We start from the raw sequence: 16,066 nt of genomic DNA, 5'->3' as shown, positions 1-16,066 counted from the left end.
GAGACACAAACGCCTGTGGCAGAGAGTTCACAGAGCAGAGAACTCACCCTGTACATGAACAAGTGGAGCTGTAAGGCATGAACGCATGAGAATAACCACGTCTGCCAGGACTGAGAACTGGTTTCCCTGAGTGTGCACCACTACTGCTCACCCCGGGAGTTTCAACATGACATTGTGCTCAATGTGTAAAACCCACCAATGCAGAGGAAATGTGCGATGTCATCCACTGCACTGCTGCTAAATTGTACAGTTTTTTTTTTGATTGCTAAAACACAAAAAGCAAAAATTAGGCATAATTTTCACAACCTTTACTTCTGTCCCCGATCGCTTGACTCACTTTGTTACTACTTTAGATTTCATTAGGACTCTAACTTTCCTTCTTTGCACTCTGATGTCAATTTCACATCATCTTGTTGTCAAAACACAACACACAAGTTTTCAGGTGTGCACACACTTCTCACATAAAATCTCAAAGCATCAATCCACGACACACAGATATGCAAATCTCTAAACTTTGGTCCCACTGCTTCAGTCAGTGGAGGATTGTGGAGAGGTGGGCTTTGAGGCAGAGCCGGCCGGGCTTGTTCTGCACCCCAGACGAGTCCGAGACAAGCGCCCTCATTCAGTAGGGGGGGGCAGAGAGAGGGGCTCACGTGCTGTCAGAGCCGTGGGGGGGCGGTGGTGGTGTACGCCAAGAGGAGAGGAGAGGAGAGGAGCTACGTTCCCATCCCAGCTAATTGTGGCTAAGTTAGCAAAAACTGTCAGCTCGTCAGCTGAGCCACCTGAAGACGGTGGAGGAGCTGACTTTATGAAAACACTGGCGATGGATGAGAAAATACAGCTGAGATGAGCGACCTATCCGGGGGCCGACCAAAGGCTGGATTCTCTTCCGGGGGGGAGTGGCGTTCCTCTTCCTGACGTCGAGAAGAGGAAGATTTCAGAACAGCGTGTTTGATTGTATATTTTCTTAAAAGTGGAGCCACAATTGAGGGAGTTGACTGAATTTTTCACTTCTGGGGATCATACAGAGGCTCTGGGAGGCAATATGACTGTAAAGACACCTTTTTAAAGTGAGTTTTGCATAATATGACTCCTTTAAAGGTGCATTGAGGAGTTTGCACGTTTTATACGAAACAGCACCCCCTGCAGGCCTTGGGCGTAATGCAGCTTAGTGGTGCCTGTGGCTCGCGTGCACGGAAGAGAGGAACTCCTTCTTCGCTCGTTTAGTAGCGCTCAAGTAAGATTTAAGTTTCTTTTACCTGGTGGAGTCTGTGTGGAGCTGTGGCAGTGCTAGAAGCCAGTCTGTTCTTACTTTCTGGAAGCTTCTGCTCAGTTGTTGCTCACTAAGCATCTGGAGGAGTAATGGCGGACAAGACGAAACTTAATGAGCCGGAGCGAGCATTACGTCATTCCTTTCAAATTCTCCCCAAAAAAATGCTGGTGCCGGACCGGCACTGCAACTTTCAAGTGACAATTTAGCGCTGTTAGAGGTACTTGTAATGAATATGTCAGGGCACATTGTACACATCATTAAAAATGTGGAACATATTTATGGTGGAAAATAAGTATTTTCAAGGTTGTAAAACTCCTTAATGCACCTTTAAATGGGGAAGTCTTTTAGACTTACAGCTTTTGTGCTTTTGTTCCTTCAACTCATTTTAGGGATTTCAGGTACAATTTAAATTCAGACATGAAAACAATAAATCTGGGGGATGATTTCATGACTCTGTACTTGTGGATAAAGAATTTTGCTCGACATTGAATCACATTACAACAGAGTCCATCAGTTTTGTTTTGCAGAATCACACCAAATGTTATATTGTCTCTAGAAAAGGAAGTTAGGAATGATGGAATGATTTGTTTGACCAGTTGTGAAAATCAAACCAGAATGTCTGCACGACATCACAAAAGAAAAATATATGGTCCTGAGCTCCCCAAACTGCTGTCACATCTCTGGAGTTTCCTCTGAATCTATTTCCACTTCAGGCTCCAGCATCCTGCCAACCTTCAGGTTGGTTCCTCTGAAGGGGATCAGAGGAGGACAGTAGGGATGTGAATCCACCACTCTGCTGGTCTCCTCCTGGTTCAGCTGCTGCTCTCTCATCCAGTGTGTCGTCATCTTGTGCCTGAGAAGAATCAGTGTGAAGAATTAGATTTATTTCAGCTCAAACCTTTAAAAATCGTGTGAAGAAAAGCAGAGTAAAGGAAAGAGTGGGAGTAAGACTGCAGGAGCTACTTATTAGTTTATATTTTCTGAATGTTCATTACTTTGTTTTTGCTTGTATTATTGTATATAGTGTTTATTTTGTTTGTCTTTATTATTTCTTTATTTTACAAGTCTGTTTTTGGGTAAATGACACATTATTTTCTGTTGGGTTTATTTCTGTAGATTTAATTATTGCCACGGACACCTGGAGTTTATTTAGGGAGGCTGCAGGCAGAGGACCAGCATGCATCTGGGTGGGCCGATGGTTTTTTATCAGAGCAAGAGAGGCAGCAGGAAATGAAGACTCCTATCTGTGTGCTCACTTCAGGAAATAAACCAAGATAAAACTTACTTGATTTTTCAACCCATGATTCATCAGTGGCAGTTTGAAGTTTCAGTGGAGCCGCTACGTTCATATCAGTCTTTAGTGATTCCTCTTCAGACTCAGTGGATTTCTTCAGGGCTTCAGGCTCACTGTGTTTCCTGGTGATCACGCCCTCCAGGTTATCTGCTCTTTGATTTACTGTGGTCATAAAGTCTGCTGAAGATATCTCAGCTTTTTGTTTTTTTATTAATCTTTGGCCTTGACCGGTGTATCTGTGGCAGAATCTGGGAGAGGTACAAAGTCAACAAGTCAATAAAGCCATCTTGGATGACGGCTGAAGTTTCAGAGGCTGAATGTTCCTGATCGGTGTTCGCTGACGGCAGCAGATGAAGAGTCCCTCCAGCCTGCTGGAGTCCTGTGAGTATTTCAGTGTTTTACTAAAAATGTACCTTCTTCGTGGCCATGAGGTCTTTTCTCTTTGCGTTTCATGGTTACTCGTCTGTTTGGTGGAGTTTTATCTGATGCTAAAGGAGGCGGGGTCTCCACACAGCGCTCAGCGTCTGTACGTTCTGGTTGGCAGCAAAGAGAATGAAGTCAGGAATAAGTGGTTCACTGAGAGGCTCGACAATGTCTTTGTACTGTTTGTAGGCATCATCATGGATGTTTTTATGTACTTAAATATAATGTTGGTTTCGTTTTTACAGCCTCAGTGTGTCACTTTCACCCAGCAGCTCTCACATTGAACTCTCATTACTGCTCCAGCAGCCTCACACTGCTCCTTTATTTCCTCTTTGTTGTTTCTCTTCAGCTCAGACGCTCAAAGTGTTTCAGTGAGAGAAGAAAGAGAGGACAGGTGAACATGCAGCTCTTCCTGGCTCTCTGCTTTCTGCTGGGAATCCCCAGCGGGGCTCCAGGTAGGATTCACAGGCTCTCCAAAGCCTTTTTCTGAAAATCAACTGTGTGGAAAATATCTGTTAAACTCTTCTTGTCATTCAATAATAGTAATGATAATGATAATAATAATAAATTTGATTTATAATACACTTTTCATTTCTGTAAACTAGTGCTGTCAATTTTAATCGCGATTAATCCATTGAGGTCTGCCAATTGGGTCAAAGAAAAGAACTAGAGGATAATAGTGTTTTTCCTGACATTGGGACTGATTTATGAGGATTAGATTCTTCATTGCGATTAATCTCAACTTTAAAAAAGTTAATTGTTGACAGTTCTCCATGAATTAATCACGATTAATTGCGATCAATGCGATTAAATTGTGATCAATGCGATTAAAACTGACTACTGTAACTACTGTAAACTCAAAGTGCTTCGTCAGTGCTGGAACAGTAAAAGGCTAACAGGGTGATAAAGGAAGCCGATCAATGTGGATGTTGGCAGGGGACGGGGAGGGGGGTGCCGGTGTCCTGTGATACAGCTGTGTGTCATCAGCATAATGCGAATGACGTTACCCAGGGGGAGGAGGCATGCGGAGAAGAGAGCACCGAGCCCTGGGGGGCAGAGCAGGTGGCATCATGGGAGTGAGGTTTTGCTTTGGCCTGGGCCTCCAGCTCGCTTCTCTCTCCCACACTTCAGGTTCGATCTTTAGCGTTGCAGACAGCAGCCTTCAGCTCCTCCCAGTGTGTTTCTATCTGCTCAAACGGGTCACCACGGCGTATCACGGTCGTCCAATCACATGACCCGCTGGTCGTCGATCACAGAGCTGCTTGAACAACTCGCTGCTGCTCGGTTTGCAGCCTCTCGTCTCTGAACAAGGTTTTGCTCTCTGGGTTTCTGTTAAACTATTAGGGCTCTAAATTGACGGCGCAACTTGGCGATGATCAGCGGCGGAGGCAGCGCATTCCTATTTTCGACAGGCGCAGAAGAGGGTGTCTGGCAGGTCCGCTGCACTTGCGCCGAGATGGGCGTGGCGGCGCACCAGGGGGAGGGGTCGACAGAATCAGCTGGGCGCAGTGATAGTTTCGTGCAGAAGGTGTGAGCAGGCTGGGGAGCGGAGGATCTAATGACACTGACAGCTTGTCAGTGTCATGAAAGATACACACAATCACTCATGAACCACATAATTGTTTTTATTATCTTCTTTAGCACTAGAACATCCAAGACAATCTGACAGACCATTTGGGTTTTTAGAATTCAAATAAATCTGTTAAAAATAATTCCCCTGTCCTCTAATTCTTTGACTTTTCCTAAATATGTGTCTTGTATGTTTTTCTGAAGCAAATAAGGTCCTAACAATAACACAGATAATATTACAAAGCATTTATACCTCCAAAGGCCAACAGTGGTCTGTGAGACTTATTATTTATTTATTTATTATTATTATTATTATTATTATTATTATTATTATTATTATTATTATTATTATTAGACTGATTAAAATGATGCACTTCACGGGGCTTTTTTTTCTTCTGTGATTGATTTGTTTTGGTTCATGCGCGCATCTGAACAGGGGGCTAGCTCTGACAGCAGACAATCAGACAGATGACCAAAAATATCAAGCAAATCCCAAAAGAAAGATAGTAAAAACAGGCATAAATAAGAGATATAAGGTGGAAGAAGCTTTAGCAATGATACAGGAGGTCAGTGAGGGGGAATCGGATGGCGGAGACGTGTCGGACATCAGCGATCTTGACTGGAGTGAAGAGGAGGAATGTTCTGAATCAGAGTCAGAACAGTCGCGGGACAAACAGCGAAACAAATATAATGCTGCTGCCCCAAAAATACCCGACCGACCTCCAGCTGCTGTACAGTCCAGCGTAGAACCTGCAGTGGCGCATGGAAGCGCTCACGCGTCACCTCCAGGTAGAGAATTACTGTAGGCTGCTGTCAGTTTACAACTAAATAATAATAACATAAAATGGTGTAAAATTATTATTATTATTATTATTATTATTATTTAAACTAATGTAATAAATCTGAGCACAACAGTGAACACGGTATTGACAGCAGGGGCACTGCAGCGTCTCCAGATGTGCCAGTTACAGATTCAGGTAAAATATTATATCCTCCATTAAAGTACAGCAAACCATGTATTTTTCGTTTCCAAAAATTAATTTTAGAACGAACATATTTTCTGAATAAATACCTTTGTCCTGTTGAGCCTGCAGTCCCAGAATAAAATGAGCAGGGTGAGGACGGGTCGGTGTGGGAAGGTGTCCGTCCTGGTGCGCAACCGGGGAGACTTATTTTACTAATTTTAATATGTTCTTGATTATTATTGACAGTTAATAATACAACTATTTTGTGTGTGTTGGCGTGTGTGTGCGTGTGTATCAGGGAAACGAGTGCGCGGAGTGTGAATGAGAGGTACGCTGCGCAAATGCGCACTGTAAAAAGTTCAATACATTTTAAAACCTGATTTTAGGCATTAATAAAGCAGATATGAGGCAGACGTTTTGCTGATCCACTTGATTTAATATTTTGTTTCTTTACCTTAATTTCTAATGCATTAGATTACAGAAAAGCAACCTGTTGGTGTGCTCCTGCGCAAAAACACTGCATATGACAGCCTGGCTGACCATAGTGGCCTTTGGAGGGGGGTAAGAATGCTGGCAACACGTGAAGCAGAGTGGAGGACGGAGCAGATAGCAGATGTCGCCACCATTCTCTCATAAATGATTATCCTTCGTCTGGGATGGCCGGAATGCCATGTGTGTGATAGGAATTACAGGGAATCATTTCAGAGGACATCGATCTGATGACAACTGAACCAGCAGTCCTAAGTAGACTCACCCAGCTCCGCTGTGCAGCTGCGCTGAGTGATTGGCACCTGTAATTCTTTGTGCTTTCCCAAATGTATCTTTAAGAGTTATGATGCACACAAATAAAAACAGATTTTCCCTTTCCCTACAAAGTCTGTATGTAGCCGCTAAATGCAGGGTGTCTGCATTTTTATTTCATTTGTCTGGCTCCCCAAGCTCTACAAGAGATTATTTATTTCAAAATGCAGTCATATACATTGTTGCTTCACTATGGTTTAGTATTGAGGCCAGGAAATAAAATGTATTTCATCATGTTAATGTAGCAGTGTCCTTCTTTGAAAAAAAGGAGAGGTGTTCATTTGATTGGTCAAATTGCGCTCAGCTGGGTTAAACCCACTTTCTCTCCTCTCTCTTGTGCCACCTGCGCCGGTGGGCGGGATGGAGGCGTGACTGCGCCTGGTTCACGAAATTGGGACAATTTTCTGGACACGCCCCGTTGACTTTATCCGCCGACGGCGCACTCTGCCCTCCGCTGACAGCGGGCGGATTCGGCGCAGTCAGCGAAGTTAGAGCCCTTAGTCTCAGCCACCATCCACTTCTCCTGCTTGTTTGGTTTGGAATTTAAGTCCTGTGTCCCAGTCAAGTCTCAAGTCTGTAAAAAATAAATATCTCGTGTCTCTTCGCCAAATTTTAATAAACTAAAGAGGAAAAAAATCACCTGCTTCAACAACCTGCTTTGAGCAACGCCTTGACTATCAGCCTCTACATGATCAGTTTAATTGGTGTATTAGGACTCATGTACAGGTTTACTGATTCCACGTGGTTTTTAATTTATTATTAAATTATTTGACATTTTGTCAGGGACCCCCAAGCTATGGCTCACGGACTCCTAAGGGTCCGTGGACACCAGTTTGAAACCTGCTGCTGTAAAAATGCTGTTACCATGAAAACCTATGAATTTGCAGTCCTTTTAATTAAAAAAAAGAAAGAAAAGAAAAGAAAAGATAAAGGGGAATACTAATGAGTAATTTATCAGTCTTTTAGTTTGTGACATTTTGTGCTCGTGCACACACATCGTTCACTCACATCTCGAGCCTCTCCTGGGGGCTGAGCCCCCCGTCCTTAAACCCTCGTGACGCCCCCGCTGAACCATAACCTTTAGTTTCTGATTGCAATGTATTTATTCCAACAGACTGTATAAATTGTGAATTATAAAAAAGCAAAGTATATTCCAGTATAAAATAGTACACAAACAGTCAAATATATCACAGTGAAAATGACAATATCCTCTTTGCAACCTGGAAGAAACAATGTGTAATATAGAAAGGCACAATGAAGTAAAATGTGCATTTTCAGAATCTAAATAGTCAAATATATCACAGATAAAATGTGGAATTGCCATCGGCCTGCAATCTCCGTGCCTCATTGATCCAAGATGGCAGCAGCGCACCTGTGTTTACGTTCAAAGATTTCTCCCTGATGGATGGAGTATCATTCCAGTGTAATATAACATTCAAAAGCTCAAGAGATGTAGAATGTCAACAAAATGTATTTACTGTAAATTCCAAAGATTAACAACAACCCAACTCGATGGCCGCAAGAGGCAGCAGATCAAATGATGGCGCCTGACGGCATCATTTGATCTGCTGTGTCTCCAGCTTCTCTATCCATGTTGAGGAAGGATCACACGTTATATACATCTGTTTCTGCTGTCTGCATTTCCATTTAGCACCAGGAGAAAAACATCGACAGCTCCTTTCAGAGAGTTTCCACTCACAGAGCATTAACGTAAAGTGTCAAGTTACATTAAATAAAAAAAAAAAAAAATTCACAATGGGCCATTTTCACAGCTCCACTACTTCCTGAAAATAACTGTGCACAGTCATTTCCTGTCTTGCATTATTGGCCAAAATGATTAATCCAGGTGTGTCTTGTTGCAGCAGTCTAAACCAGACACACCTGGATGTTTGGCCAATAATGCAAGACAGGAAATGACTGTGCACAGTTATTTTCAGGAAGTAGTGAAGCTGTGAAAATACCCCATAGTCAGATGTATATTTACATTTAGGGCTGCAACTATTACTTGAGTAACTCGAGTACCTCAAGTACGAAACATGATCAAGGAAAATTTGATGCCTCGAGGCTTCGTTTAATTAACCTCAAGTGGCGATGAGGTGCACGCGCATGTTTGTGTGTGAGGGAGAGAGAGAGATGTGGTGTGGATGTGTTTCACCCGGATTGATGTGATTGGCTGACATATCCAAGCGATGCCGGACCAGGTACTGACACCTGTCCCGTCATGAATTCCTGTCTGCTGGGGTCCACGCGGATCGACCCGCGGACGTCCATGCGCAGCCCTGAGCGTGACCGTGTTGTGTGTGTGTGCCGGTCGTGCCGGTGTACACTTCTGTCGGAGCGCCACAGCAAAGAAACCATGCAGTAAAGTGACTCTGAATCCATCAGGCTGTAGCTCTGTCTACAAAGACTTCCAGAGAATGGAAAACTGGTGGACGGAGAGAGAAGACACTGTCGGGAGGGATGATGGTGCGTTCACACCGGACGCGTCGCGGGCGTCGTCGACGCTTGGGACGCCTTGAAGCTGACGCTTGTGACGCTTCAAGCACGACACTTGACACCAGGTGGTCACAAAGCTCGCAACGCTCGCGACGCGCGTCATTTTATTGGTGCGCGGGAGGCTGATTTCTGTTTCCCGCTATGGCGGATCGCATCAGGAGAGTGGCTCGGCTTTATTTGTTAAATAAAGCTAGACCGCGTCGTCGTCGGAAAAGTCGCTATTGTCTGGTCTGCTCCTCTCTGCTCTGACTGCAGCGGGGAGCGCTGCTGAGACTGACCGCTTGTGAGTGCTTTGGGACGGGGGAGGGGCTCACGCAGCACCAGCTGCTCATTGACGACAGCAACGAGACGTCCTGTCACGTCTCCAGAGCACCGGAGAAGGTTGCTAGATTTGTCGCTAGTTGCTTTTGACAAAAAAACGTCACCAAGACGCTTTGGAAAGTCGCCAGATTTAGCGAGAAAGTCGTCAAGTTGGCAACACTGACTGGCCCGCATCGGTGCTCGGATCACTCGTAGTGACGTAGCACCGGAGGGATTGTTTCTGATTGGTTGACACCCAGCGGCAGCGCGTCGAAAGTTCAGTTTTCCCAACTCTCAAAAAGCGTTGCTCACGACGCTCCTGACGGCGGGGACGCGCGTCGTGGGCGTCGACGCTTGAAACGCTCGAAAAGCGACGCTCATGACGCTCCTGACGCTCCTGACGCTCCTGACGCACCGCCCCGCCGCCTGTCGCTCCACGACGCTTGTCCACCATATACTTTGCATAGAAAAGCGCCGCTCACGACGCATCCGGTGTGAACGCACCATGAGAAGGTCTGCCGACAGAAGTGAAAGTGTAATCGCTCAGGTGCCACCCCGCGTTTCAGAAACAGAAAAGGCTAAATAAACTCCAATACTAAATGGTAATAAACTAACAATAGCCCAGTTTACATGGGTGTTTTTTCAAGCAGATTGAAAACAATTGCTTTAAATGCGTGTGTATACATAGACTGCATACAAAGCGATCCACGATGAATCCTCGTTTAGAAGGACCCTGGGTGAAGCGGATTATACGGCGTCCTGTGTCATGGGCACAAAATCTCTGGAGGAACTTTCAGGTCTTTAGCTCTGCAGCAGCAGTCCTCAGCGCCCAGCAGTGTTTTTATCTGCTGATATCTGCTCAAATAATGTCCCAAATCTCCATGATACGCTGCTGAAGGAGCAGGTGCTCCCCTGGCTGCAGCACGTCTCGGTGTGATCTCTGCTCCGCATGCCAATGTTTTGAATTAACTGGTGCCCGTGTTAACTTGTGACCAATAGATGAATGAAACTTGTGATGGTTCTAGGGAACGTTGGTTATTGACCGTTACAGTGAATTTATAAATTTAGAGTCTTTTGTGAGTGTTATTTTAACATCTGCTGTTACCAGCATGAGTTTACACACAGGTATGTACACACTAAAAAATGTTGGGTCATTTTGTTAACCCAATCACTGGGTTATGAAATCAGTCACCCAATTTGGGCTATTATGATACATTTGGAGTTATTTATTGCAACGCTTGTGTTGGGTTGGAGTCCATCAGACCCAAAACAGATTTTTAAACTCAGCACATGGGTTGTTTTGACCACTGTTGGGTTGTCAACGGGTCCATGTGCCACTTCTGTTCTTCTGCAACACAGAAGAACAGAAGTGTTCCTCTGGCTCTCTGATGCAGTACAGGGTTGTGCTTATTTACATTACATGTCTAATTCACACAGCTGTGCGGCGTCATGTCATGTAAATTAGATATGTAATGTAAATAAGCATGTCCTCATGTAATGTCATCCACAGAAAAATATGCTTGAGCGAGCGCCCTCCATGCAGTTAGCGTTAACCAAATAGCTAGCTAATGTGTGCAGCTCGCTAGCCACACTATGTTTGCATTGCACATTTGCATTGCCTGCTGTCGGGACGACTGTGGTTTAGTGGGGAGCACAGTCGTCTTACAATCAGGAGGTTGTTGGTTCAGTTGGGTTAAATATTAGCACAATATTCAACCCAGTCATATGGTAGAATCAACCAGGACTAAAACTCATTTGACCCAATGATTGCATTAAATCTGTGAACCCATCTGTTGGGTTGAAAAGACCAACCCATTTTGTTGGGTAAAAATAACTACTGTTGGGCTGGTCCAATATTGATTAACTGTTGGGTCAAAAAATAAACCAATTTGGGTTGTTTTTTACCATTCATTTTTTAGGGTGTACGCACACCTCCATCATTCATCAACAAGGGAACCACTTAACCCATAACACCGACCGCGTGTCACTTGTCGTCCGCTACAGAGCTCTTTGAACTGTTGAGCTCTTTGAACACTGTTGCGCAATTTGCGGTCATCCAGTCTTTGTTCTCTCGGACTTTTTATTTAAAAAGTGTGTTTTTTTCACCGTTTTTGTCACCATCGAGTTCTTCTGCTTGTTTTGGTCTGTCCTGCTTCCCGTTTACTGCACACGTCACACGTCACTACATACCAGGAAACGCATGCGCGGAACAAATATTCCCCCGTTTAATCCGCTCTGCTGTCAGGTGTGTTTATATGAGACACGGAGCAGATTATCGATCGGTGTACACCACCTCGTACAATCGGCTCCGAAATACAATCCACTCAGAGTGAAGCGGATCCACTCCGGCATTTACATGACACATTTACAATCCACTCCAAGTATAATCTGCTGTTAACATGCTTGACATTGCTGGATCTGACAGTGGAAGAGAAATTGAAAGAAACAGAACATGAGAGAAACAAACAAGTGAACAGACAAGCAAACAACTACAAAAAAAGATATGACGGTCTTTAATTAATATCAACACTCCAGACCAGCCACTGCACCTGCATAAAGATATGACAGATGGCATCCTATGGACTTTTGTTGGAGATTCTAGCTGGTAGTGAACTGGGGCGTGAAGCTGAGGATCCAGGTATGAAATTACACCAGAGCATCAGGAGAGGTCTACCACAGATCACCATGAGAGAACAAGGTAACTGAGTCCACAGGCAGAATGTGAAGAGTGATCAGTGTGATCATGCAAATGTGATAATGATAGAGATCGTGCATGTGTGACCTCTGACCCCTGAGAAGACCAGAAACAGGCCAGAGAGGCCCCCTGGGCCCAGATAACCGGCAGCCATCCCAGAGCCCAGATCCAAGCCACTCAACTAGGCAGATGCCCACACGCCAGTCCAGAAGGGGGCCATAGGGCCCAGGCCTCAGGGAGCCAGGACCGGCAGGAGCACCCCCCCCCGCCAGTTACCGGACAACCAGGGCCCTAGAGCCAAAAAGCCAAAACCCCCCCTATCAGCTGGAATTAGAAGAAAGGAAGAAGCGGCCAGATCAGAGGGAAAACAGAAAGTGTCCAATCAGGCTGGACTGTCAGTGTTATTGATTGATTTACTCTCTTCTCTTTCTTCCAGAAATTCACTCTCTGAAGCATTTCTACACTGCTTCAACTCAAGTTCCAAACTTTCCAGAGTTTGTACAAGTTGGATTGGTGGATGAACTTCAAATCACTCACTTCGACAGCAACACCAGGAGAAAAGTTCCCAAACATGACTGGGTGAATAAAATCACGGAACAAGATCCAGAGTACTGGGACAGATCCACTGAAAGGAATTTGGAACGTCAGCAAACCTTCAAAGTAAACATCAACATCATGAAGAAGCGTTTGAACCAAACTGGAGGTTTGATTGAACTTTGTCTTTTTTCCTGATCCTGTCTTCACTTTCCCCGTATAATCGGATTGAAAGGCGAAGCAGATTGTAAATGTGTCATATAAATGCCCGAGTGGATCCGCTTCACTCGGAGCGGATTGTGTTTCGGAGCCGATTGTACGAGTTAGTCTACGCCGATTGATAATCCACTCCGTGTCTCATGTAAACCGCTGCCTGACAGCCGAGCGTATTAAACAGAGGATTTTTTTGTTCCGCATATTCGTCCCCTCGTACGTAATGACGTGATGACGTGCGAACGGGAAGCGGGACAGTCAAAAACAAGCAAAAGAACTTGGTGGTGGTTGAAAAACACTTTTTAAATTAAAAAAAATCAAGAGAACAAACACTGGAGAGGTGAGATGGATGCAAATCCGCAACAGCGAGTTGTTCAAAGAGCTCCTTAACAGACTACGAGTGATCGCCCCTCCGGTGTTTTGGATTAACTGGTTAACATTTTAACAAGTGATAGCGGAATTCTGTGTAAACTCATGCTGATAACAGCAGATGTTGAAATAAGACTCAGAAAAGACTCCAAATGTACAAATTTACTGTAACTGTAGATAACCTACATTCACTACAACGACTACAAGTTTCAGATGGTATTTAAACATCTATTGGTCACAAGTTAACACATAAACCAGTGAATTCGAAACATCGGCATGCGGCGCAGAGCTCACACTGAGACGTGCTGCTCGGCGCAGCGGTGCTCCGGCCAGGGGAGCAGCCGCGCCTTGAGAAGCGTATCATGGAGATGTTGGGACATTATTTGAGCAGATATCAGCAGATAAAAACTCTCTGCTCAGCGCTGAGGACTGCTGCTGCAGAGCTAAAGACCTGAAAGTTCCGTAAGAGACTTTGCGCGCATGTCACAGGATGCTGTATAATCAGCATCACCCAAGGTCCTTGTAAACGAGGATTCATTGTGGATTGCTTTGTTTGCCGTCTATGTATACACGTGCGTTTAACAGAATCGTTTTCAATCGGATTAAAAAAAAAACACCCATGTAAACTGGGCCACTAAGTCCAAACACACACACACACACACACACACACACACACACACACACACACACACACACACACACACACACACACACACACAGCTTGCTGGTCAGGTCAGATCCAGTCCTCCTCCAGTAGAATCAAAGCAGATCCATAGAGAAATGTGAGAGCTGCTTTGTGAAATTCAAAGAAAACTTTTTCCAAACAGAGTTTGAATGAAAACTCCCAGTTTGTCTCTTGTTCTTTGAGCTTTGAGTCAGCAGCAGCAGCAGCAGCAGCAGCAGCAGCAGCAGGGGTGAAGTGGTTAGCACTGTCCCCTCACAGCAGGAGGACCTGGGTTGGATTCCTTTCTCTCCTCAGACTTTCTCCCAGCTCAGTGTGATGCTCACACACTCCATTCAGGCTGCTGACTGTTGACAGGAAGCAGATCAATATGTCCCACTGATCCTGAGTCAGCGTCAGCAGCCCGTTAGCTCCCTTGTTGAGCAGCCAGCAGCTCCATTCAACACTCTGAATGTGAAAATGGATCCTTATTGTGGAGACTGAGTGAGAAGCCAGATGTTCTTCTTCTTGGAGCTGATTGGAGAACTAATAGTTTGCTTCTCCTTCATGTGTGGATCATCTGCAGCTGCTCTCAGGAGACACCAAGACATGAAAACGTGGAAAAGACTGATCAGCTTCAGGATTCAGTGTCTGCTGACAGTAGAGCTCAGCTCTCCAAAGAAAGGGTGCTTTCACACCTACAGCATTTGGTCAGCTTGAAGCGGACGAGCGTCCCCAACTCCTGCAGGTTCGGTTCGTATGCGCTGGTGTGAAAGCAGATCAGTTAGTTTTGGTCCGGGACAAAGAACCGCACCGAGACCTCCTCGAGGAGGCGGTCTCGGCGCGGTCCGCTGCTGGTGTGAACGTTGATCAGCCTCGGTCCTGTCCGCTCTGTTGTGGAGAAGGTTTTTTGGTCGGCGGAGGCTTCCGTAGTAAGCCGCACGGCGCATCACGTCACACATGCTGGCCAATCAGGGTTCACTTCCGCCACCCAAAACACACTATTATGTGAACAGCGCCACCAAGGGGCAGGAGGGTCATAGTGGACAGTTCATCTGCAAAAACAAGTGGTGTGAATGCGAACCGAACTAGTTGACAGCTGCATCATTTATGAATAATTTATGTCCGAACCGAACCACTCTAGCGGACTAGTAGGTGTGAAAGCACCCAAACAGTAGATCCAGTGGAAATCAACACAACACAGTGCAGCTGCTGCTATGAAGCTGGATTCACTTCCTCATCATCAAATAGAAGCTCAATACTGTGTGTGTGTGTGTGTGTGTGTGTGTGCGCGCGCGCGCATATTTTTCTATCGTTGTGAGGACCAAATGTCCCCACAAGGATAGAAAATACAAACCTGTGTGTGTGTTGTCTCTCAGGTGTCCATATTCTCCAGACCATGTATGGTTGTGAATGGGACGATGAAACTGATGAAGTGAACGGAAATTGGCAGTACGGTTATGATGGAGAAGATTTCATCTCTTTGGACCTGAAGACAGAAACATGGATCGCTCCAGTTCAACAGGCTGTTCCCACAAAACACAAGTGGGACAATGACAAAGCAGATTTGGTTTATCTTAGAAACTACCTCACCACAGACTGTGTTGACTGGCTAAAGAAGTATGTGGAGTTTGGTCGGAGCTCACTGATGAGAAAAGGTAAAATGTTTGGAGTTTGTCTCTCAGCTTCTCTTCTTTCATGCTGCTCTCAGCATCTCCTCTCCTCTCTCCATCTGGCCTTCCTTCATCCCTCTTTCCATGGCCCGTCTCTTCCTGGCTGCAGTGGCTGACATGAGAGAGAAAGAGTGTAGAGAAGAATCCAGTAAAGTGTGAGGTGTCTTCCTGCTTGTTCTCCAGATCTTCCCTCAGTGTCTCTCCTCCAGAAGACTCCCTCCTCTCCGCTCACCTGCCACGCTACAGGTTTCTACCCCGACAGAGCCGACTTGTTCTGGAAGAAAGACGAGGAGGAGCTCCATGAGGACGTGGTCAAAGGAGAGATCCTCCCCAACCATGACGGGAGCTTCCAGATGAGCGTTGATCTGGATCTTTCAGCGCTCAAAGATGAAGACTGGGGGAGGTACAGCTGTGTGTTTCATCTGGCTGGAGGACAGGAAGTCTCCAAGAGACTGGACAAACGGGACATCAGGACCAACTGGAAGACAAATGATGGAGGTCAGAGACTCTTCATTTCACTCTCATTCTCTCCTGTGTCTTTTGTTCCGTTCTGATGTTTCTCTTTGTTGACAGCAGCTTCACTCCTATCAGTGTGTTTTTATCTGCTCATCAGTTCAAGAAGCTCAAGAACTTCCTGCTTTTTCTGAGTTTCTCTTGAAAAGTTTTTCTCACCACCGTCCAGTTTTTCTGCTTGTTTTGGTTTTGATTCTCTGAATTCCTGTTTTCTGCTCACATCATTCCGTGACTCTGTGTCTGAGGAGCTCATCTGAAGAAGGAAGAATCTGCTCTGATAGCACAAT

At 45.2% G+C, this 16,066-nt stretch overlaps 2 protein-coding genes and 1 long non-coding RNA gene across 3 annotated transcripts in view; 1 reads left to right on the top strand and 2 right to left on the bottom strand.

The window, feature by feature from the left end:
• The window catches only part of LOC115385762 (uncharacterized), a 17,132-nt gene extending 10,121 nt beyond the window's left edge, over window positions 1-7,011 (bottom strand). Inside the window, exon 1 of the long non-coding RNA XR_003931169.1 lies at window positions 7,001-7,011. This is a non-coding gene — a long non-coding RNA (uncharacterized LOC115385762). The remainder of the gene's footprint in view (window positions 1-7,000) is intronic.
• LOC115385758 (class I histocompatibility antigen, F10 alpha chain-like) lies at window positions 2,782-16,066 on the top strand. The gene is made up of 5 exons (XM_030087837.1): window positions 2,782-2,948; window positions 3,340-3,445; window positions 12,253-12,519; window positions 14,973-15,251; window positions 15,450-16,066. The coding sequence occupies exons 2-5, from the start codon at window positions 3,391-3,393 to the stop codon at window positions 15,818-15,820; spliced, it is 972 nt and encodes a 323-aa protein (XP_029943697.1). The 5' UTR covers window positions 2,782-2,948; window positions 3,340-3,390; the 3' UTR covers window positions 15,821-16,066.
• Window positions 15,983-16,066, bottom strand: part of LOC115385756 (class I histocompatibility antigen, F10 alpha chain-like) — a 58,552-nt gene continuing 58,468 nt past the window's right edge. The window contains exon 9 of the transcript XR_003931165.1: window positions 15,983-15,994. The gene's annotated coding sequence lies outside the window, so the exon portion shown is untranslated. The remainder of the gene's footprint in view (window positions 15,995-16,066) is intronic.

Source organism: Salarias fasciatus, unplaced genomic scaffold (assembly GCF_902148845.1).
Source record: "Salarias fasciatus unplaced genomic scaffold, fSalaFa1.1, whole genome shotgun sequence".
In the NCBI taxonomy this organism is placed as follows: domain Eukaryota; kingdom Metazoa; phylum Chordata; class Actinopteri; order Blenniiformes; family Blenniidae; genus Salarias; species Salarias fasciatus.
Note: the sequence above shows the minus strand (reverse complement) of the source record. Positions and strands in the feature narration are given on the sequence as shown.

Coding starts and splice junctions, on each gene's coding strand:
- LOC115385758 (XM_030087837.1), top strand. CDS start 3,391: ATGCAGCTCTTCCTGGCTCTCTGCTTTCTGCTGGGAATCCCCAGCGGG. Junction 12,520..14,972: donor GCGTTTGAACCAAACTGGAG/GTTTGATTGAAC, acceptor GTTGTCTCTCAG/GTGTCCATATTCTCCAGACC. Junction 15,252..15,449: donor GAGCTCACTGATGAGAAAAG/GTAAAATGTTTG, acceptor CTTGTTCTCCAG/ATCTTCCCTCAGTGTCTCTC.